Raw genomic sequence first — 23,870 nt, 5'->3', positions numbered from 1 at the left:
CACATTGTTTTTTTTTTCTTGCAACCAAATGAGGCAAAATATAACATTTAGTTTCTAATAAGTAGAGTTGATCAGTCTTGATTAGAAGCTAAATAATGGTTCGTGTAATTTTTATATCAAAGTCTTGGGTTAATTCTGCAGGACCCCGTTCTGAAATCATGGAGTCAAGGTAGACAAGGAAACATGGGCTAATTAATTGGGTTTACTCTTGTTATTTGGCCATTTAACTGCAAAGAGTTCTGCTCCGATTTTTTTTTCAAAATTGCAAGTGTAGTTCTGGGTCATACTAATAACTAACTTTATAGTAATTTAATGTCTCTGACAGTATTTCTCACATAAAATAAAAGTATTCTATTACTGTATTCAGTAAGTACTTTATATTACTCTGCTATGCTATTTTAGAGAATTGTAGCAGAAAGCCTGATATACAATAAAGGACTCCGGAAATAATTTTCACGAAGGAATATATGACCCATTAACAAAGGAAAAATTATAACTCAGCCCCAGGAAAATTGATAGCACAGGAAAGAACTCAAAATAAGCTGAATTAATTCTGTTTGGTGTAAGATGTAGTAGAGAGAGAGAGAGACTCTGGCAGACTTCCAAGATTCTGTTATTGTACCCTCCAACAATAAAATATGATTCCTATAATTTTTGTGGGGTCTGTTTCCTGATCCTTAAAAGTTTAATATATACTAAACTTCAGATGTAGATTTATATTCATACATGTTGGCTCATTTTGTGAGGAGAGGGAAAGAACAGTAGATGTTGGCTATCTTGAATGCATTTGGGTCAATATTAAAGGTTGGGGGGGAAATGACATTGCCATAGGTCTATACTACAGGCCACTCAACCAAGCAGAGGAAGTAAATGAACTTTTTGCTAATCAGCTAACTAAGTATGTAGGAAGCACACCACAATAGTAATGGGGGATTTTAACTACCTTGACATCAAGGTGGTTGATGTCACCGTTTTGCTTCTGGCTCTGTTCCAAATTCAGCTTCTATTTTGCACTTATCTCTAGTTTATGGCTGTTGAGGTTCTAGTAAGAAAAGCAAAGTACTGAAGTATGTACTTCCACAAGCTTGAAGTGCTCATTCTTGAAATAAATAATATAAAGGAAGGTGAATCCTTGATGTCAATTGATAAAAAGTAGCATTCTAGGCAGGGGTGTCAAACTAGCGGCCCACAGACCGGAAACGTGACATGCCGGCCACACCTACCCCAGCTCCATGAAAGGGAAAACACCATAATATGTCGTGTGATGGCAATGTGACACCACAAGTTTGACACCAGTGAAATAGAGCAATAGTGACTTACACTGTTGTACATTCATGTGGAAAGAATGTTGTTATATAGATGCTGATATATAATTCCAATTACTTAAGAGTTTTGGTACTTATTGTGTGCTGTCTTCTACATATGCATATACAGGAGGTTGTTGGATACGGAGGATGAACTATCAGATCTCCAATCAGATTCCGTTCCACTGGAAGTACGAGATTGGTTAGCATCTACCTTTACGAGGAAAATGGGAATGACCAAAAGGAGACCAGAGGAGAAACCAAAATTTCGAAGCATCGTGCATGCTGTACAAGCTGGGATCTTTGTGGAAAGGTGTGCTTTGTTCCTTTATTAATTATGCGGCAGCAGGTGAATGTGTTACCAACATCATCATCCTGATAAAGAACAAGAAGCAAGAAATAATTATTTTACTTTACAGTATTTTAAACTTGGTCTTCTTTTTCAAAACTGGTATTAAACAGCTAAATCACAGCTTGGATGCTAGCAGTTGAGTATGGAAAAATCTGGACTCAAACATCATGCATGGAGTGTTTTTACATCAAAATTGAGACTAAGCATATAAACATTTAACTGTATAAATATTTTTGTGTAAGTGTTGTTGAGGGAAGCCAGTTCGATGTAGTGGTTAAGGCATCAAACTGCAAACCAGTAGACTGTGAGTCATAGTCCTGCCTGAAGGATAAAACCAGCTGAGTGACCTTGGGCCAGCTACTCTCTCTCAGCCCTAGGAAAGAGACAATGGCAAACCACTTTGGCTACTTGACTAAGGTATTTGAAGGACTTGTCAACACTCACTTGAAGGCACCAAAAGAAGTCTTGTTGAACTCAGTGAGGAACACTTAAGATAATGCTTATAAAAGTGCACTCTGTGACTGTAATTGCCTTCAGACTTACTTAGGAATATGTGCCATTGTTTGCATAAATATGTACTGTAATTCTCTTATGCCTTTTCAGTCTTCCCACTGAAAACAATAGTATGAATTTAAAACTCAGAAAGAGATTAGTGTTTTGTGTTTTTATGGAATAAGAGAACAGAAAAATATTTTTTAAAATGTTAACTGCTAAGCAAGCATATACTGATTCTGTTATTTATGGATTTGTTCTCTCATTTGTTTAATCCTCATTATAATTAATATTTGAAAGGTCTGTAATGCTTGTGTATATGAAAACAGAATGTAATCTCACTGCTTAAATTATCATTTTCCAGGTTCTTTTAGCAATAAGATTTGATTGAAAGGGGATTAGCATTCATCCATTGGTATAGATACAGAATAGATCTGAGATTGCGAAATGATTGACAGCAGATTGAAAATCCATATATCTTGCTTTGGGGAAAACGGTCTTTCATGCAGACTTAAGAGTTCTACATATATTACATTTGCTTTCATGACATTTAATAGGAACTGCTCCCAGAGAATAAAGATATTTTAACTGTGGGGTCCTATAATGCCTTATTTCATATTTCTTTCTTATAGAATGTATCGAAGAACGTCTAGCATGATTGGCTTGGCTTATCCAGCTGAAGTAATAGCAACCTTTAAGGTTAGTTCAGTTCATGTACAAAATACATTCAACCTCCCTCAATAAATTTATTGGGAGAAATAGGAATCAGATTTTTCCCCTTCCTGTATAAATTCCATGGAAAACAATGTTCAAGTTCTTAATCTGGTTTCATAAGGAAATAGTTATAACATTGGCATTCAGCAAGACTTTAGTCTTGCTGCAAACACAGCTATTGTTCTGCATATTTCTGAATGCTGTCTATCCATTTTATAATGGTAACAGTCAGTGGTGGGATTCAGCCAGTTTGCACCTATTCGGGAGAACCGGTTGTTAACTTTCTAAGCAGCTTGGAGAACCGGTTGTTGGAAGAAATCTCATTTTGTCTTTTTCCACTTTACAGGGCTAATCCTGTAAGGAAGGCAGGAAGGAAACATTTTGGTGTTGTTTCTAGCCTAATCTATATTGCCCTGCTTACAGAAATTGCCTCTGGTTAATCCTTATTACATTGTAACAACTGAGGCGAAATGCCCATCTACATAAGTGACACTGAGTTGGCCATGCTCACACAGTCACATGACTACCGACCACGCCTACCCAGCTGGTCATTAGGGCAGAGAACCGGTTTTTAGATTATTTGAATCCCACCACTGGTAATAGTGAATTATCTGATTTGAGTTTATTTTAAGTTGCTACAAACATAAACATGGCTAACAGCCATCTCAGCAATGTGATTAAGTCGCATTAGATTTTCTTTACTTATCATGTACGAGAGTACCTACTTGGACCATGAAAAGAAAGTAAAGTAATTCTTGTCTGAATTAATAGCAATAACACTTAGACTGATATACGGCTTCACAGTGCTTTACAGCCCTCTCTAAGTGGTTTACAGAGTCAGCATATTGCCCCAAACAATTTGGGTCCTCATCATTCATAATCAAATGAAATAAAGTTTATTATAGCCCTAAGGCTAGAAAATCATATAAAATTGCATCCATGTATGTATGTATGTATGTATGTATGTATGTATGTATAGCAGATAAACAATGTGTAATAGAATCTAAAATAATTTAAGAACAAAGATAGTAAAATAAACCCAAATACTGTATTTTTCGGAGTATAAGACACACCCTTTTTCCTCAAAAAAGAAGCTAAAACTCTGGGTGCGTCTTATACACTGAATATAGCATTTTTGGTCTCCCAAAGCCCCGCCCCCTTCACCAAAATGGATAGCCTTATGGAGGCTTTCAGAGAGCTTCTGGGGGCTGGGGAGGGCAGAAATGAGCAAAAAGCGGGCCATTGTTTGGCCACCCCCAGCCTCCAGCAGCACTCTATAAAGGTCCATAAGGCTATGCATGCAATGTTTTTGACAAAAAAGGGCCCATTTCCACGAAAAACAGGCCGTTTTTTTCTCATTTTTGAGCCCCCTACCCCTGCAGGAGCACTCTGCAAGCCCCCCAAAGGCTATTCATGCCTTTAAAAAAATGGGCCCATTGTCGCGAAAAACAGGCCGATTTGGGAGGTTTGCAGAATGCAAAATCTTTTTCCCCCTTTTGGAAAGCTCTTTAACTGATTGATGAGAATTACAATGATCAAGTGCTGTGCTAGCAGAAACAAAGTCTTATGTGCTGCAGATTGTCAGCTATTTCCTTCTCCAGCACATGGATAAATACACCTGGAAATATCTACCTACCTACCTACCTACTCTCTCTCTCTCCCTACCTATCTACTGTATTTCTCTCTCTCCCTTTATCTACCTACCTACTTTTTTAAAAAAAATTGCCTCTTTAAAACCTTGGTGCGTCTTATACTCTGAAAAATATGGTAAATACTATTATAAGAAGTTGGTTTTAAATCTAAATAATGGTGCTGCATAGCATATCAAAGGTAGCACAAAATGAGTCAATCAAAGTTTATTTTCAAGGCCTTGGTTTTTTTAAAAAATAGTATTAAATATACATTTATTTAGGATAGGACAGTGATGGCTAATCTTTTTGTAGTTGGGGGCCAAAAATGAGAGGGCACGTGCACAATAGGACACATGCGTGCTGGCACCCATTATGCAAAGCATGCCCCCACATGCACATGCACACACACACACACCACGCTCCCCCCCACGCGCATCACACTGCTTGCCTCCAAGTTGAGCTTGGTATTTCCTCCGGGAGGCCGTTTTTGCCCTCCCTAAGCTCCAGTAAAGCCTCCAGAGCCTGGGGAGAGTGAAAGTTCAGAAATAATCCTTTTCTGGCTTCCAGAAGCCCTCGGGGGGGGGGGGGGAGAAGGAGGCCATTTTCATCCTCCCCAGGCTCCGGAGGCTTTCCTGAAGCCTGGGGAAGGCAAAAACGGCCTCTCTGGCCCCGGCCTTGTGGAAGGCCAAAAATCAGATGTCGGCGTGCTCATGTGTGCTGGAGCTGATGGCTTACGTGCCAGCAGATATGTCTCCATGTGCCACCTGTGCCATGCGTGCCATAGATTTGCCATCACAGCGATAGGATATATAAGGGTCTGCATAGAATGCTTAGACTTTCTCCTAGGCGCTGCTTGGAACATCTAAGCATGGGTTAACTTTAGCTTGCGGCCCAAGGACTGAGTTCATACTTTGTGTAGCCACGCCTCTTGCTCCCCTCAGAGGCTCAGTTTAAAAAACTCAGTCGCCCTAAAAGGATACTTTTTGGGGAGTTCCAGTCCTTGAGCAGCAGGTTGGACTCTCCAAATCAGTGTAGTTTAGCCTATATTATTTTTGTTAGGATAGATTTCTTTAGCTTCTTTATTGTTTTGCTTCCAATCTGTCAAGGGTGTGGATTACTGTCAGACGGTTGAAACAGGCTGCCTGGAGCGTGGCTGGCTTTCATGCTGTTGTGATTACAGCAACACCATGGGAGGCTCGCTTAGCGGCTGCTGGTGAGCCTTTGGGGACAGGTAGGCAGTCAGGGTCCCCCAACGAGCAGTCAAAGGACTGTTAGATAGCCGGACACTCTCCTGAGTTTTTGGAATAACCAACAGTTTCCTGGGTCCCGCTCCAGACACACGGCAGCCATTTTGAAGAAGAAAAAAATTGGCACGCTTTATTTCTGAGGCATTTCAAGCCGCTGCAGCCTGTTTCCTCTGCAGATCGCCGTTGTGAGGGGTCCTAATCAGCTGGCCTCGTTTCGGGTCTCCAGACAGGCCTCCCCCTCCCCAGGACTTTCATCAAGCGGCTACAGGGACTTCAGCTATTGCGTGGCCATTCCCTGATATTTAGAAATAGCGCGGATCTGTGAGCGCCTTGGACAAATCTGACCGGCGCCATTTTATTGTGCCTCTGCCTCTCGCTGGGACATTGACAACGTCTAGAGGCCCTTCTCATCGCAGCAACACAGTCTTTGGCCCTAAAGCCTTGTTCCTTGTGCCAGCTCTCCAAGCCAGTCCTGCATCTGTGCCTGGCATCATGGCCAGCATCGTTGAGGCTGAAGCGAATTCCCAGGCAGGCCCCACCGCTAGTAAGCACAGCAGGCTCAATCTTGCTGCTAAGGGTGAGGGGGCTGGGTGCCCATCCAAGGAGAAGCAACCCAAACCCAAATTCTCAATCCTCTTCCTGGTCCCAAAGTCATCAGGGGGAGTAAGGGCAATACTGGACCTCAAGAAACTCAACATCCATCAAGTGCTTCAAGATGCTCTCATTTCAGACCATTCTGGGCTGCATCAGGAGGCAACCTCCTAACTTCCATCGACTTGAAGGAGGCATACCTGCACGTTCCTATTCATCCAGCGCACTGCAGGTTCCTGAGGTTTCAGTTTGTCAACCAACACTATCAATACAGGGCCTTCCCCTTCGGCCTCTCTCAGCCCCAAGGACATTTGCCAAGCTTCTGGCCGCCATCGCAGCGCATCTCCGATCTCTCCCAGTGAGACTTAAATGCTACCTGGACAACATTCTCATTCACTCATCGTCCAGGGGACAAGCCGAAAGGGATCTCGACATCACCATCTGCGTTCTCCAACGCCATGGGTTCTCAGTCAATCTCGACAAGAGCCACCTGACTCCAACTTCTAGAATCCAGCATCTCGGCACGGTGATTGACTCCAGGAACTGCAAAGTCTTTCTCATGCGGGAGCAGGTGGACAGCATCAGATCTCTGGTGAGACGCATCCAGGCAACAGGGTCAGCGTCTATCGTCTCTCTCTCTCCCTGTTGCTAGGGAAACTAATATCGTGCATTTCAGTGGTTCCTTGGGCGCGTCTGCATGAGTGGGAAATCCAATGGTTCCTCCTACCGATCCAGAGACACAAGGCCAGCAACTCCAGGAGAGTGGTGCGTCTCCCTCCAAGGGTGGTTTGATCTCGCAGGTGGTAGCAATTGGAGGCCCTGCCACGGGGATGCTCCTTCAAGGAACCGGAGCGCCTGGTCATAACAACACGGATGCCAGCCTATACGGTTGGAGCGCTCATCTCCAGACACTCGTCATTCAGGGCAGGTGGTTGCAGGCGGAGCTCGCCCACAACATAAATTGACTAGAGCTCCGGGCTGCCAGGTTTGCCCTACGTCATTTTCACCACCATATCAAGGGCCACGATGTTCTAGTACTTGACCGACAACATTGCTGCAAAGGCATATATAAACCACCAGGGTGGCACTCGATCTCAGGCCCTGATGGCAGAAGTGGAGGCACTGGGCGAATGGGTGGAGCATCACCTGGCATCGCTGTGGGCAGACCACATCTCGGGGGAGGACAATGTGGCCATGGACTGGTTGAGCAGAACTACCATCAACAACTTGGACTGGCGTCTCCATCCATCGCTGTTCCATCAGCTGTCGCAGAGGTTCGGCCTCCTGAGGGTTGACCTGTTCGCCACTCTGGCCAACACTCACCTCCCCCAGTTCTTCGCCAGGTTCCAATGCCCGGCGCGGAAGGGATAGGTGCCCTACAATGTCGCTGGCCTCCTGGCCTCTTGTACGCTTTTCCACCTCTTCCATTGATTCCACTGGTGATCAGGAAAATTCTGACAGAGGGAGCGGAAGTGTTGCTCGTGGCACCACACTGGCCAAGGAGGTCCTGGTTCGCCGACCTTGTCAACCTGTCGGTGACCAAGCACTGGCGCATACCTCAGGAGCGGATTTCCCTCAGCCAAGGGGCCATTCAACATCCGGACCCCCAGTGGCTGCAACTAGCCATTTGGCACTTGAGGGGGACCTCCTGAGGCTCAGCAGATTCTCTGACAAGGTCATCCGCACCATCCAGGCATCAAGGCGCCCCTCCACTGTCAGGATTTACGAGGTGACGGTCTGCTTTCTCAACTTGGTGCCAGTCTCATCACGTCATCGCCACTTCTACAATCATTCCGCAACTCTTTGACTTTCTGCAGAAGGGCTTGGACAAAGGCCTCACGCCTAACACGCTCCGTTGGCAGACGGCTGCCTTGGCCACCATCCTGTCCACAGGCTCACAACTGTCTCTTAGTAGGCATCCTCAGGTTCGTAGCTTCCTCAAGGGGACTGCCAACCTCAGCCCTCCTACAATTCACCGATATCCGACTTGGGAATTGTCCTTTGTCTTACATACTCTGATTGCAGCTCCATTCGAACCGCTTCGATCCGTTGGTTTGCGCCACTTGTCTCTTAAGATGGCCTTTCTTATAGCTGTCACCTCGGCCTGCAGGATTTCTGAGCTAGCCGCTCTTTCGGTCAGAGAAGACCTTTGCATTGGGCATCAAGACAGGGTCGTTCTCAGACTGGATCCGGCCTTTGTGCCGAAGGTCAACAGTGTCTTCCACAGAACACAGGAGGTGATTCTTCCAGATTTCTGCCCACGACCCAGACTTCCAAGGGAGCACGTGTGGCATAAACTTGATGTTCGCCATGATGTGCCCATCTACAAGAAACGACCTGCTTCCTTTCGCAGGTCGGAAGCATTCTTTATGTCCTTTCAGCCTGTCTCCATGGGCAGGAAGGTCTCCTCTTCCACCATAGGATGCTGGATACGGGCATCTATCAAGCTAGCCTACGAGCAAAAAGCTAGACCGGTCCCTCCTCGCATTACAGCACACTCAACGAGGAGTGCCGCGACCTCAGCCACATGGGCCATGCAAGCTCCCATCGAGGAGATATGCAGGACCGCCACATGGTTGTCACCATCTCCATTCGTGAGAAACTACAGACTGGATGCCTTTGCATCTGCAGAGGCTTCCTTTGGGAGAAGAGTTTTACAATGGGTCATCGCGACTCCCGCGGGCCTGGACAGTTCTTCTTCCCACCCTGGGACTACATAGCTTGGGTATGTCCTATGCTTGGATACCAAGCAGCGCCTAGGAGAATGACCATTGGCTTACCTGAATGGTTGTTCTCTAGGTGCTGCGGGAGTGTCCAACCCCACCCCGGGGTCGCCCGTGGGTGTGTGCGTACTAACTTTGAGGGCATAGAACATTTACATATATCTTCCTTTTGGGACTTATTCTTCGTTTTTTAAACTGAGCCTCTGAGGGGAGCAAGAGGCGTGGCTACACAAACTTTGAACTCAGTCCTTGGGCAGCAAGCTGAAGTTAACTCATGCTTGGACACTCCCTCAGCGCCTAGAGAACGACCATTCAGGTAAGCCAACAGTCATTTTGTTGAACTATAACCAAATAGATATACCAAAGGCTGATATGAGAGCCAGTTTGCTAAGGTGGTTAAGGTACCAGACTAGAAACCAGGACACTGTGCGTTCTAGTCCCACCCACCTTAGACGTGAAAGCTACTAGGGTGACTTTTGGTCAGTCAGTCACTCTCTCTCAGCTCAACTCACCACACAAGGTTGTGTTGTGGTGAAAATAGGAGGAAGAATTAAGTATGTTTACCATGTTGAGTTATTCAAAATAATAATAAAGGCGGAATAAAAATCTAATAAATAAAATAAGAGTATCCTTGAAACATCCAAAAAGGACAGCCGAGGGAAAAGAATCCAACCTGATTAATGTGAAATTTGAGAATTGGAATAGATGATAAATAGGAGACCGGGGTGAGCCTTTCTGGATGTAAATGATAAATATTGTGGTGTGACACATTATTTTAGCTTATTTGGAAATCTGTATTCCAAATCCATTGCTTAAGGTGTTATTACCATTATCAAAACCTAGCAAGCACAGATTTTCCATAGAGAAGGCCAGCAATTGAATTTTAGCAAGGGCTTTTTTAAGCCATGATGATTTAAAACAATCTCTAAATACTAACGGGGCCAAAACTATGGGAAGTAGACTTAACTTTAGACAGAAGGTATGAAGAAGAAACCATTGTGCAGCATCCAATGAAATTATGCCTGTCTCTACACATGAGATGGCATCTTTAATACATTTTGGAACCATCAGAATGTCTCTAATAAACTTATTTTGGATGGTTTCAATGATATTAAGCTTTGCAAAGGAGCCAATTTGGAAGCAATAAAGAAGCTGAGAGGCTATCTTAGCTTGAAAGACCATGCAGACTGCAACAGCACCCATTATTTTGATGGATATTCCTGCACCCAATTTACCTATTGAATGATAACATCTTACATTAGCTGTGGAAGTAGGCTTTGCAACATTTGCTAGATAAGAAAATTGAGCATGCCAGGATAAGAAAGCAAGAAATTGAACTGTGCAGTTTTTCAGCTGGAATCCCATTTATTTTCCATTAGTGACTTTCATAACAATGCCAGGCAAAAAGTTAGATTTTGGTTTTCTAATAATTTATTGATAGTGTTTGTTCTATGCAAAATAAAGATAATGTCCTAAGTGCTTCGTTCCCTCCTATGAAACAGACACAGAGACAACATTGTCGGCATACAATAGCCCTGGAATTGTACAGTCAGCCAGAGTGGTTGGATGATGGGCTGAAACAACAAGCATTTTAATTATTGGATTTAGATATAAATTAAAAGTAATGAAGCTTATATATAACTTTGTTATATATCTGCATTAGGATTGCTTTAGATAAATGTCCCCAAGGGATACATCTAATTTTAAGGATTAATCAAAATATTTCCATTTAACTACATATGACAATTCCCAAAATACTGTGATTGTGATGCTTTTTCTTTTTAATTGCAAAGTCATTTAGACATTATTTCAACAAGAAGACTTTTTTGATTTGAAAGTTATTGCTTTAAGCGCTTGTTACTATTATGATTAACCTTCTTGATTAGAATTCATTTGCAGAGATGGAGGCTCATTGTGTTTCTACTGTTTCCTTCTCCATTAACCAAGCTTTTGTCCAAGTGATAACTTCTGCACCAAAAATGTTGAGGGTTCTCAATAGGCAACCTCTCCCACAGCAGTGGTGGGATTTAGCCGGTTCGCACCAGTTCGTTTGAACCGATTGCTAAATTACCCACCTGCCACTATCAAAATGGATCCTGGGCACTGCCTTGGAATGGAGAAACGGGCAACTGAGCGGCTGGCACAAGGGAAGGAGAAGGCTGCTTTCCTTCTTTCTTCTTCCTGTTCCTCCTCCTTCCTCGTGCCAGCCGCTCCATTGCCCGTTTCTCCATTGCAGCACAGCACCCTGGATCCACTTTGATGGGGGAGGGGGGAGATAATTTAACAATCGGTTCGCCCAGGGTTAGGTTGGCTGTCGCAGGAGGATCGTCCCACCTGTGGGGTGGAATTGGAGTACAGGAATGGGCCACGCCTCCTATGACAGTCAATCTGACCTTGGGCAAACCAGTTGTTACATTATTTGAATCCCATCACTGCCTTACAGGCCCTGTGAATAGCAATGAAGAAGTGCTTTCCTGTGAGAAGTGCTGCTTATGAGACTGCACATGTGGTTCAGCAGTGAGAAGAAGCTGGAAAACAGCAAGGCTCCCATAGTTATATTGATGATCTCAACATCATATACCGCTAATCACCTTTCTTTCCAGGGCTTATATAGCTGAAACAGCATCGGCCATACACAAGAAGGAAGTGCTATCTCCTTAGCAAAAACACCTGGGTGGGGAAGGAAAACTTTGGAAATGGAGCTGAATATATTGTCACAGAAGGTTGACTGGCTTTTTATTGCAAGTCCCATGTGGAGACAAGGCAGAATTATCTGTTCTGACCCAGGCTTCCTTAGAAAGCAAGAAGCAAATTCTTAGTCCTGACAAAACCTCTTTTATTTACACGGCTGTGAATTCCTTTCATTCACAGTCAGCAAGGCTTTAGCAAACAGTCTTTCAGAGGAATGTTTATCCACATGCAACTTATCTCATTTAGAGCACTGCCAGATAACTAGTTTCCAAACACAGGGCAAAGCAAACCTTGAACTTTCAAGACCAAATGAACAAATTGTTTCCTGCAGAAACCCACTTCCCGTTCATTCCTCTTTTGTTTCCTCTGGGAGGGGCCAATCACCTCTAAGGTGTGGCTTTACTCCCAAGTCGACCCTGCTTTATTAGTTGTTCTTGTCTTCTGGCAGCTCTATGCTTGCGCACAATGGGAACAGGCTCCAGCTGTTCTTCTGCCTCACTGCTGTTTAACTCCCTCTCTGCCACCGACGCAGAGCCCTTGTCTGAGCTTTCCTCAATCTCCAGGACTGGCCCAGGTTCCTCCCCAACCTCCTAACTGTCTGACTCTGCTGCCAGTTCCGCTGGCTGCCAGCAGGCCACAACATTATCTTTTCTTCTGTGAAGCAAGTAACTCAGTACATAATATAAAATTCTAAAATTTTCTACCTATGATGAAAATTGAGCCCAAAATTTCTAATGCTAAGCAAGATAATTAATTTTGCTCCATTTTATGACTGCTCTTGCTACAGTTGTTAAATGAATGTGGCTTCCCCATTGACAATTCCCCATTGTCAGAGATTCTCAAAATGTGATCACATGACCCAGTGGTGAGTTTCAAAAATTTTTAGAACCTATTCTGTAGGTGTGGCCTGTTTTGTGGGAGTAGCTTGGCAGTCATTTGACTGGGTGGGAGTGGCCAAGTCAATGTCACTGAATTCTTTGCCCCAAAGAATGACCTACAAAAAGAAGATATAAAAAAAGGAAATTTATTATTTTGTGCACTTAGTACCTAAATAAGAATAAAATAAGTATACAAAACAATAAAACAGCTACTTACAGAGGAAATATGGCTGTCCTTGCCAGTCTTCAACATTACTGACCATCTTACAGACACTCTTCCAGCCCCTTTTCAGTCCCTCTGCCTCTTCCCACTTCCCCAACATCCTCCCCCACCCCGCCACTCACCAGTTCTTTCTTCTTCTGGTTCTTCTTCTGAGAACTTTTTGGCAGCATGGTGCGGATGGGCGGGGCGAGGGAATGAGCGAGTGGTGACTGGGAAGGTGGGGGGAGCGAGCTGAGGGGGGCAGGCCAGGGGAGAGAGCATTCTGGTATGGGGCCTCCAGACCAACGGGACAGGAAGATTCGCTAAATTTCACCATCCGGTACAGTCGTACCGATCCATACTGGTTGAAACCCATCCCTGACATGACCCCTGGACATTGCAACCATCATAAATGTAAACCAGTTGCCAAGTGTCTGAATTTTGATGTTGTGAGGATGCTGCAATTGTTGTAAGTGTGAAAAACGGTCATAAGTCACTTTTTTCAGGGCAGTTGTAACTTTGAACAGTAATTAAATGAACAGTTGTAAATTGGGGACTACCTGTGTAGTCAGGCCTAAGCATTTCTAGATTTTTATTGGAGGATATTTTAATAGCCAATGAATGAATACCTACTGAATGCAAAAAAGCTTAGGTGTAGATATACCAAAATCTTGTGCATGTCTACAAACCATTAAATAGATTGGTGATGTATGTATTGTATGTATGCATGCATGCATGTATGTACAGTATGTATATACACATACATACATTCACATATTGCTGAAATAGCAGTTTGTATAATTAATAATATTTAAGCAAATTATAAAACTATCTGAAAAATGTTGAACAATCAGAAAATCCATAAGCATCTCTCCTCTTCCTTATTTTTTAGGATGTTGACAAATGGTCATTTGATATATTTTCCTTAAACGAAGCAAGTGGAGGCCACAGTCTGAAATTTATGATGCATGAATTGTTCACCAGATATGATTTATTGAGCCGTTTCAAGGTAAGAACCTTTCTCTACAAATACATATGTAAAAGACAAAGAGTACCTGGTCTTTCTTGCTTCCTCAATAGTCTCAATCTCCACCTGTCCTCCCTTCAGTCTCATATGTCTCTCTAGCAGATTCGAAGACACATAGCAACCAGTAAGGGAAAAGGAAGTCTATCATAGCAGTGATATGCATTTGCAATACATTCTCAAATTAGAAATAATTTAATATGCATTCCATTTGATTGCTTGCAATAAGTGGAGTAATTTCTAAAATGATCAAATAGTGCAGAACGAATGGTGAACCTGCTCTGTCTATGCTATGCTTTTGGGCTGTTTTACTAGGATGAACCTGGAAGTGTAGTTTTGCCTATGTATGATGCAAGTTCATCTGCCATGAAAATGAAGGAGCAGAATAGACACAAGTTGGCATCCAACATCTTCATGTGTGAGAAAGCTAAAGAGTGAATCAGCTCTAACATTGCCATGAAACAGAACCCGACAAAGAGCAGCATCTAAAAATACAGTATCGCAGGCCATGAGTCTCCTTTCAGATGCTAAGGTCCAATGATGGGTCAGTGCCTTGAATAAGAAGCAACATGGAAAGCAAAGGATAGGAGGAGGCATTTTGAAAGGTCAAAGGCTGGGACTTTAGACTGTAAAGATGATGGGTGGTGGTGTTTCTCCTCAATAGTTAATTCAAGTGAAGTTCTATAAGCTTTATCATAGACAACAACACGTACTGTCTCCTCCATTCTTGTTAGGAAGATTATTTTTGTTGTTTTTGAAAGCCCAGCTGGAACTGTTTGGCACTCTGTAATGATTGCATAAAAATCATGACGGTTTATTTCTAGCTTGTTCCATTCCAAAAGCTTGGAAAAAAGATAGGGTTCTCTGCCTGTTTGGTGTGGTTCAGGTTTAAGCAATGATATTGTTGTGTTTATTTGTTGATGATACAAGGGAAACATGACTTTTTGGTATAATTTGGCCATTAGAAGAAGAAGAAAGGGACTGCCCTTGCATCCAGGTGACCAGACCAATCACCATGGTTCTTGTTTACTTTATCAGGAGACAAAGATAGAGATAGTGTGAGAAAAAGATAGTGAGATGACTCACTTCAATTTAGCATAATGGCCTGAAAGTGCTAGAGCTTGGCCATTGGGAACTGGAAGTATTCACTTTCCTGTTTTATCAGGAAGTGCAAAGTTGACTTCAGACTATTCATTTACTTGTCCTCTTTTTCTGGTGACATTTGGAGGGTGGACTGGTAAATTGATGACGTGTGAAATCATGCAAACCTTTATATCTCATACCTTGCAGATATGTTGATCTTGGAGATTCCTCCTCCTCCTCCCCCTTTCTTTATTTTGGTTTTTGGTTTTTGACTCTTTCAGATTCCTGTTCCATGTCTTATTTCATTTGGAGAAGCTTTGGAAATTGGCTACAGCAAGTATAAAAATCCTTACCACAACTTGATCCATGCAGCTGATGTTACCCACACTGTACATTGCATCATGCTTCTGACTGGGATCATGGTAAGGGCAAAAGCTACTGCGTTAGGGTTCCTTTCTGTGAACATTGCTAGGAAACCAATAAATAACTTGTGTAACAGTAAGCTATAATGGTCTTCATGCTCTCTTGAAGAAACTCGAGATTATGCAAAACCTTGAATTTTAATTGGCAAGGGTGAACTATTTGTATTACAGATGATGGATTTTGTTTTTCTTGATTAGCACTGGCTCACTGAACTGGAAATATTAGCCATGATTTTTGCAGCTGCAGTTCATGACTATGAGCATACTGGGACTACAAACAATTTCCACATTCAGACCAGGTAAGCATGATGCTTATTAATTGCAACAAAATTCTGATCTGGAAGCAGCCTCCCACATGTTGGATTTATAGAAGATTTGCAGGTGATGCATACTTGCACTAGTAATGCCAACAGCACACTGCACAAGACTCTTTTACAAACTTGCTGAGTTTTAAGAAGACAAAAGGAGTACTGAGTGAGAGCAAGAAGAGAAAAGAGACAAAGTAACTGGAGATAATTAGTTATTAAGTACCATATTATTCAGAGTATAAGATGCTGTGTCCCTCCCCTAAAAGAGGCTGAAAATTTGAGGGGATGTTATACTCCCAATGTAGCCTTTTCAAAGCTTTTTTTCAGCCCTAATCAGGCACTAACGAGTGAAGCGATCTTCCAGGCTTCCCCTGCTTTTCTCATTGCTTCTTTCTCCAACGATCAGCTGTGTTTTAGAAGCTGTTTTTTATCCCCAACCAGGGGATAAAAAGCGGGTGCATGCTCAAAACCAGCAAACTTAAGTGCTGAAATTGACCAGACTAAGGATGCTAACCAGATGAAAATCTGGTAGGCAGAATTTTTTTTTCTATTTTCCTCCCCCCAAAATAAGGTGTGTCTTATATTTAAAAAAAAATACGGTTCTTCAGATCTGCACAGTTCACGAAGAGAACAATTCTGGGTTTCTGAATGGAGTTGTCTATCTCACTTAAGAGTGGCTTCCCATATTGAGAGACTTATGTATATTTTTTTCACATAGTTACATTCCACTATTCTTCCCAGGGATCCATGCAGCAATCCTTTAGATAGGCTAGGCAAAGAGAATGAGACTATGGGTAGTCCTTGACTTACGACCACAACTGAGCCCAACATTTCTGTCATTAAATGAGACATTTGTTAAGTGAGGTTGTTCCCCATTTTATGATCCTTTCTTGCCTCAGTTGTTAAGTGAACCACTGCAGTTCTTAAGTTAGTTACAAGGTTGTGAAGTGAATCTGGCTTCCCCATTGACTTTGCTTGTCAGAAGGTCACAAAAAGGGATTGCATGACCTTGGGACACAGCAAGGGTCATAAGTATGAACCAGTTGCCAAGCACCTGCATTTTGATCACATGATCATGGGGATGCTGCAAAGGTTGTAACTGGAAAATAGTCACAAGTCACTTTTTTCAGTGCTGATGTAACTTTGAATGGTCACCAAATGAACTGTTGTAAGTCAAGGACAACCTGTAATCCAGAGACTCACTATTTCAAGTTTCAAAGGTGAGCAGGGATTTAAACTCAGATCTTGATCATTAAAGTTCATCATGTAAAACTGGTTCGGTAGACCTTTTTCTATCACTGTGAGACAGAATGTAGGCCCAACGATTCCAGTTTATGCTTTCTCAGTTCCTGTTGATTATTTTAAGAAATTTGTTTAATAGGAAGAAAGAGGGATTCTCAGATGTATATAGAATGAATAGTACTTTGGGTGGGTGAGGTAGTATATTGATAATATACTTGATATTGAAATTGATAATATCAATAATTGATATTGATAATGCTGTGGCTTTTTATATCGTGGTGACCAAAACTGGATGCAATAATATTCCAAGTGTGGCTTTACCAAGGCATTATAAAGTTAGCCATTAGCAAAATAAACTTAGCAATTGGCTCAGCTGCTTTTGGCTGGGGTTAATTGGAATTTAACCTCTGAGATATCGCTGGTTTCCTACACTTTTTTATACAGTCACCAGACCATTGGATTGGTTCCCATTTGTAAAGAAATTTGTGTTCAGTTGCACTAAAGATCCATTAACTTTGCCATGGGATCAGATAGTTCTACTGCTATATATCAATGTAATAGTCTTTCTATCCAGATAGACATCTTCTGCCTCTCCTAGAGAGAGAACTCAATTTTTCTCGCCCATTGTTCACTTTAGTGTTAACCACGCACATTCCTCAGGGAATTAAACCGGTCTATTTTTTCCAGTATCATATCTGCTTTCCAGGCAAAATGAAAGTTTTACATCTCCTGTAGTGATTCAAACTCCAAGCCCTTTTCTATTTGGATCTAAAATGCATTGACCTTGTGTACTGTGGAAGCAGAATAGCTCTCTTTCCATTCAGGGTTCCGTGGCAAAAATAAATCAAGGTACACTGCAGTTTCTGACTCCTGAAAATTCCCATGTTTCTAAAGCTTCCTGAAGCTGCATCATTTTGTACAAAATTAAATGATGATATTTTGAGTGCTTTTCTGGCTATTTAGTGTTTTGCAACCTCTTTCTCTCTCTCTTTCTCTTTCTCCCTTCCCCTCCCCTAGTGGTGGGATTCAGCCAGTTCGCACCACTTTGGGAGAACCGGTTGTTAACTTTCTCAGCAGTTTGATGAACTGGTTGTTGAAAGAAATCATTAGGGCAGAGAACCGGTTGTTAAATTACTTGAATCCCACCAGTGCCCTCCTCTCACTCTGACTCCCCACTCTTTCTGTCTTCCTCCCTTCCTGCCTCCCTTTCTCTTCCCTCTCTTATATATAAAATATATAAAACTCTCTCTCCCTATCTCTCCCTTTCTCCTGCCTCCCTCCCTCCGCCCCCTTTCTCTCTTATACGTACATAAAATACATAAAATTAAACAAGAATCGGAGAAACAGAAAGGGACAGAGATGACAGAATCATTCATTTCCCAGGAAATAATGTACATGGGAAAAATCCATTACTCCTTTGAAGGAATAATAAAATCACGTTTTCATTATATCATCTCTGTTTATTGCATGTATGGACCATACCTCTGTTTACAAAGTATCTAATTTTTAACACTTCCGCTGCCTGTGGTGTTATGGGCCTCTGCAAAGTAAATTCAATCCAATGTTCTTATCAGGGGAGATGGTCCTATTCACCTATGTATTTGAATGAAAATGGAAGAAAGAAATAACACCATTTTGCCACCTACGAATATTCATTGTAATGAATAGCTTCATTAAAATATAGAAGCCTTACCAGTGCCAGAGTTTGTAGCCTCACATCCAGCGGGGAAAGTTTCATTTGGTTTCATTTCAACCAGCCATATCTCCATTTAACTAAGAAAACTGATGGATAAAACCATAATCATGATATGAACTTCTGGCTTATTAGTTCCTTCTCTGCATTTAGGTCAGACGTTGCTATTCTGTACAATGATCGCTCTGTTCTTGAAAACCACCATGTTAGTGCTGCTTATAAGATTATGCAGGAAGAGGAAATGAATATTCTGGTGAATCTAACAAAAGATGAATGGAGGTAAGATTGATATCCTGATTAAGAACATCATTCATTCATCATTCATAACACACAGAAATCTAATGCTTATTGACTGACTGCTATGACTTTATCAAAGGTATCATATTATATCTTCTAATTTTGATGTTCTGCATCATGTGGTTCTTAAACCCCTATCAGTGCTGTTTTTTCAATAAATGAATTACTCAGATGAGGTGAGTAATCAAATCATGTTCAGTATTGTCTGGGATATCGTATTGGTTTGGTGAACTTTGCCATTGTGGAAAACTAGTCTGTCTGGTTACCCAACAAGGGCTGCAGTAGAGGTCAAGCCATCACAATCAAGTCTCTCAAAATCCCAATATGATCTCAGATTTGATTTGGTTTGGTTTGATTAGACAGAGACATGAAATTCAGTATCCAAACCTGTGGCAGGTATGATTAGTGACTTTGGGCCAGTGAGGTACACTAATACCATGGTTTCAGTATGCAAACACTGGAGTAGCAACTTCATTTTCAGAAAGAAAACTGACATTCAGTAGTCTAGCGTTGTGGGTAAACATTATCAGGGACTGTGGTAGTTGTACAGTACAGGGACTGTGGTAGTTGTACAGTAATGCCAATGTTTCCCAATTTTAAACTATGGATTAGATGCATCCTAAAGAATTTGGCATTGTAGTAAGACAATTAGTCTAGAAAAGCTAGACTTGTAGGAGTCATGTTATTCTACTGTGACAAAAAAACATCAGGAATCTTGTACTTTTTCCAACTAATAAATTTCTTTATTTTTTTTTTTAGAAATAGATATTTATTAAAATGAATTAATAAAAATGGTTAATCAGAAAAGTTGCTACCAGGTTCCTGATTTTGATAGCAGCTTTTAGGACTAATAAATTCTTAATTTTTCTCTTTCAAGTCCTACTGCCTGAATTCTAGTCTTACTAAAATACTGTGTTTCCCCGAAAATACGACAGGGTCTTATTTTCTTTTGCCCCACGAAATATGACCTTAGGCTTATTATCAGGGAGGGCTTATTATTTTGGGGTTGCTGGGCAGCTGCTCCCTTGCGAGTGGACTCCCGAAGAGCCGGGCACAGCCTCAGGGGCAAAGCAATCATGAGGTAACCATGCTCACGAGCAGCCGCCCAGCAAATCCCCTTTCCAGCTGGGCACAGCACCATTCACTGACCTAGGGGGTATCACTAAGGCGCCAAGCTCTGCCCGCCCGCCCCCCCAGCTCCCATGGCTTGGCACATTCGGGATACCCCCTAGGTCATTGCATGGAGCTCTGCCCGGCTGGAGAGGGGGGTTACGCGAGCTCCTGTTCTGCCCCAGCCTCACCAAGCCCTTCCTCAGATATATAACATTGCTTGACTGAGGTGCAATTATGATACATAGAGAGGGAAAGAGCAAGAACAAGAAGAAAACAAAGTAGTGAAGGTTTAGCTAGAACCAGAGGTGGTATTCAGTAGGTTCTGACCAGTTCTGGAGAACCGGTAGCAAAGATTTTGAGTAGTTAGGAGAACCGGTAAATACCACCTCTAACTGGCCCTGCCCCATCTATTCTCTGCCTCCCAAGTCCCAGCTGATCAGGAGGAAATGGGGATTTTGCAGTAACCTTCCCCTGCCATGCCCACCAAACCATGCCACGTCCACCAAGCCACACCCATAGAATCTGTAATAATTTTTATTAATTAATTCATTCATTCAAATTTATTATAGCGGCCCAACTCCCATGGACTCTGGATGGTGTATAAAATTTAAAATGTAATTGAGGCAAACATCATCTTTCCTGAAATGGCCATTAATTTGCTTCTTGGGAGCTGCGCTTGTATGTGTGCCTGCCCCTTGCACAATGTTATTTCTCCCTGTTGGCATTTGGTATCATCCGCTGCTTCAACAGGGGCAGGATAATGGATTTTCAAATGGGCTTAACTGAATCTGGCTAACTGCCCATCTGTCAAGCACCTGACTGATATATATTACCTTTATTGTAACTTTTCTTGGAAAAAAACAACTTAGAATTCTTTATGATATAAAGTTCCTTCTAAATCTCTCTCAGATTTAGAATTAAATGTAAAAATAATTCATGGGTAATACCTGTACTGCAGCTACTTAAGCTTGCATTACATTTATCAGTCTTTCTAGATTATCATGAATGAAGGCAAATATACATGTCCCAGGATAATGCTGCAGGATCCAATCTGAGCCGGTCTCCAGAACCAGAGGCTTAGTCTCCTGAGCTTCCTGATTCATGCTTAAAAACTTTTCTCTCTCTCTTTCTAGATTGTGTTGGAGAAGTTGTAACTAATTGAGCATACATTACGCTCTTTGTATCAATAGTTATTCTATAGTTTATAGAACAATAGAATGTTTATAACACCTGTGTCAAACTCGAGGCCCGTGGGCCGGATTCAACCTGTGGGGTGCTTACATCTGGCCTGCAGGGCTGCCCTGCAGATATTGAAGCATCGGCCCATGGTACCTCTGCCAGCAAAAATGGAGCTCGGGAGGACAAGCTCCGTTTTTGCTGGCAGAGGGTTGTAAGAGGCCATCACAGCTGAAAATGGACTCAGGAGCCCGTTTTCGCTGGCAAAGTGCTTGGGGCACCATAGGCACCCCCAACACAAGGAACGTTGAGCTGGTCACATCCACCCTGACCAAACCCACCCCAGCCCCCCCAAGGTCAAACACAACTCTAATGTGGCCTTCAATGAAATTGAGTTTGACACCCCTGGTTTATAAGAAAACTGGAAAAAAATACACAATGTTTCAATCAATGCTAATGTGACTTTATTGTTCATTTTCCCCTAAAACATGTAAAATGATGACACACAAGACATTCATTATTTTATTGCAACTGTTTACTTCTGATGCAAAGAGAAAATTTCCATCCAGATACACTCCAGAATAGCAGACAAATCCATTGCATCCAAATATGTCTGGATGAAGCATTTAAAATAACATTAATTTTACTTTATTTGCACCAATTTAAATTATTTACATAATGAGATCATGCATTTCATCTTTTATAATGCAGTTTATGTAAATAATGCAAATGAAATCATTTATGTATAATTTATGTGAATCTGTCATTACATAAGTGATATAAATAATTACAGGGAAGGAAGTCTGCATTTAAAGAATGCTCAGGAAGAACAGAACTCCTTCTCCCAAATAGTCAATTAAATCAAGGTTTTACTCTGCATCTTTCTTTGAATGATTGATATCTAAAGTATAGGAAATAGTTTTGGCTGAAAATTTAAAACAGTAGATGAGAAAGTAAGACACTGCTTATTCACATTTAATCTCCATGTTTTTGTTATATCAACAAAACAATTCCTAGTAGACTATCCATGTCTGCACAAATATCTTTTCCATCACTTTTATTCTGCCAGATTAAAAAAAATATTCCCAGAAGTTTATATCATGAAATCTAAACAGAATTTAAAACAGTAATAGAAATAATAAATATGGATGTTTAAAATTGGATATTTATCCTTAAGATTACAAATGGATTTATAAGTGCATTTTTTCTTTTTCTGTAGCGTCTGTCTTCTGTTTGTTATGATGATGAGTTTGTCATTACAATGTAGTTAAATGGGAGTTTAAAACATTGGGGAAAGAAAATTGATTTCATTTCCCTATGAAAAATGCATTTTTCTGTAAATAATTCATTTTAAGTGCACTTTTCAATCAACAGCTGCTCATAATCTGGAGAGCTGCACAGTCTGAAAAATGATGACATTTGAGCCCATGTATTTATATGACAACCGTTAATTAGTTCAGTTCATTGAAAAAGGCAGAGCCAGTGAAATTCTCCAACATCCCCAGTGAATATCGTGGCATGTTCAACTGCAGCCTCCTGTTATAGCTAACTGCAATTCCTCAGGGAACAAGCAGAAGATTATCTGCAAAAAAAAATTGCATTTAGTGTAGAAAAGGATAGAGATTGTAAATTGAATGTTTGGAATAAGAGAAATTATTTTGTAGCAATATTCCAAAGGATTTCATTACATCCTATCCTCCATTGCAACACCCTGCTCTCTCATGCACAGTTGCACACACCAAAACTTCAACCATAAGTTGTTATAGCTCCACACAGTCATGTAGGTATAGCAATCTATTTAATTCACTATTTTTTTTTACGTTGATTCAGAAGTCCATCAGTTTTCCAGCAGAGAGCTTCCTTAAAGACTCCCTGCTTAATGGTGCTTAAATGTCACCATGAAAAGTATATTTTGTGCTGACCTTATTCAAGAGGGGATTTTAAAAACAAAGTCACAGGCGTAAAGGGTACAACTGAGATTTTTAGATTGGGAGGGAGATTCAGGCTGCTCTGACTCAAAAGAGCATATCCATGACATGATATTTTTTTTGCAAGGGATGCTACAATATGTTGATATGCTGTCTTATCTTCCTCTCTCTAATACATACCACCATTACCCTTAGCAACAACAACAATTGCAAACAAGAGGGAGAGGACAACCTTTGAGTTTTTTCCTAGCGATTTGTGGTTGGCAGTAGAGGGAAATTATACTTTCTGCAGATATCCATTGCCAGATCTCATTTATCAATGCTTAGAATAAAGCCATTACTTTATTGTCACTTTAAATATGCACTAATCGGCATACATTAAAATGAAATTTAGTTGCATACGGCTCTCAAAGGGTCACCACTTCCAATATATATTATATGAACATGACAAAAAAAAATATGCATGTACCCACATATATTATATGACCCAGAGAAACAACACAGTCTAATTTGGATGTATACATGTACATGGCGAGAAAAACTAATCTTGCAAGTGTACCAGGCGGATGTCATAGGGAACAAAGCTGTTACATAATCTGGTAGTCCTGCTTTGAAACCTCCTCCAAATGCTATTTGTTTCCATTGCACTTCCTTTCCCTCTCAAAATGTATAGGAAAAAAATGACCTTGGGAAAATATTCCTGAACCTCCATGGTCCTAGAATATTCTAAAATCAAATCACTTCATATTACTTACTGAC

The 23,870-nt window shown here is 41.4% G+C and overlaps 1 protein-coding gene across 3 annotated transcripts in view; it reads left to right on the top strand.

Annotated features, from left to right (window-relative positions):
* PDE1A (phosphodiesterase 1A) overlaps positions 1–23,870 on the top strand; it is a 188,057-nt gene that overhangs the window by 139,563 nt on the left and 24,624 nt on the right. For all 3 annotated transcript variants that reach the window (XM_081940930.1, XM_081940932.1, XM_081940931.1), the window contains exons 3-8: positions 1,435–1,617; positions 2,781–2,847; positions 13,718–13,834; positions 15,214–15,354; positions 15,553–15,653; positions 18,751–18,876. In XM_081940930.1, coding sequence (XP_081797056.1) covers positions 1,435–1,617; positions 2,781–2,847; positions 13,718–13,834; positions 15,214–15,354; positions 15,553–15,653; positions 18,751–18,876 — 735 coding nt within the window. The remainder of the gene's footprint in view (positions 1–1,434; positions 1,618–2,780; positions 2,848–13,717; positions 13,835–15,213; positions 15,355–15,552; positions 15,654–18,750; positions 18,877–23,870) is intronic.

This window comes from Natrix helvetica, assembly GCF_964273705.1.
Source record: "Natrix helvetica genome assembly, chromosome: 1".
Lineage (NCBI taxonomy): Eukaryota > Metazoa > Chordata > Lepidosauria > Squamata > Natricidae > Natrix > Natrix helvetica.
Note: the sequence above shows the minus strand (reverse complement) of the source record. Positions and strands in the feature narration are given on the sequence as shown.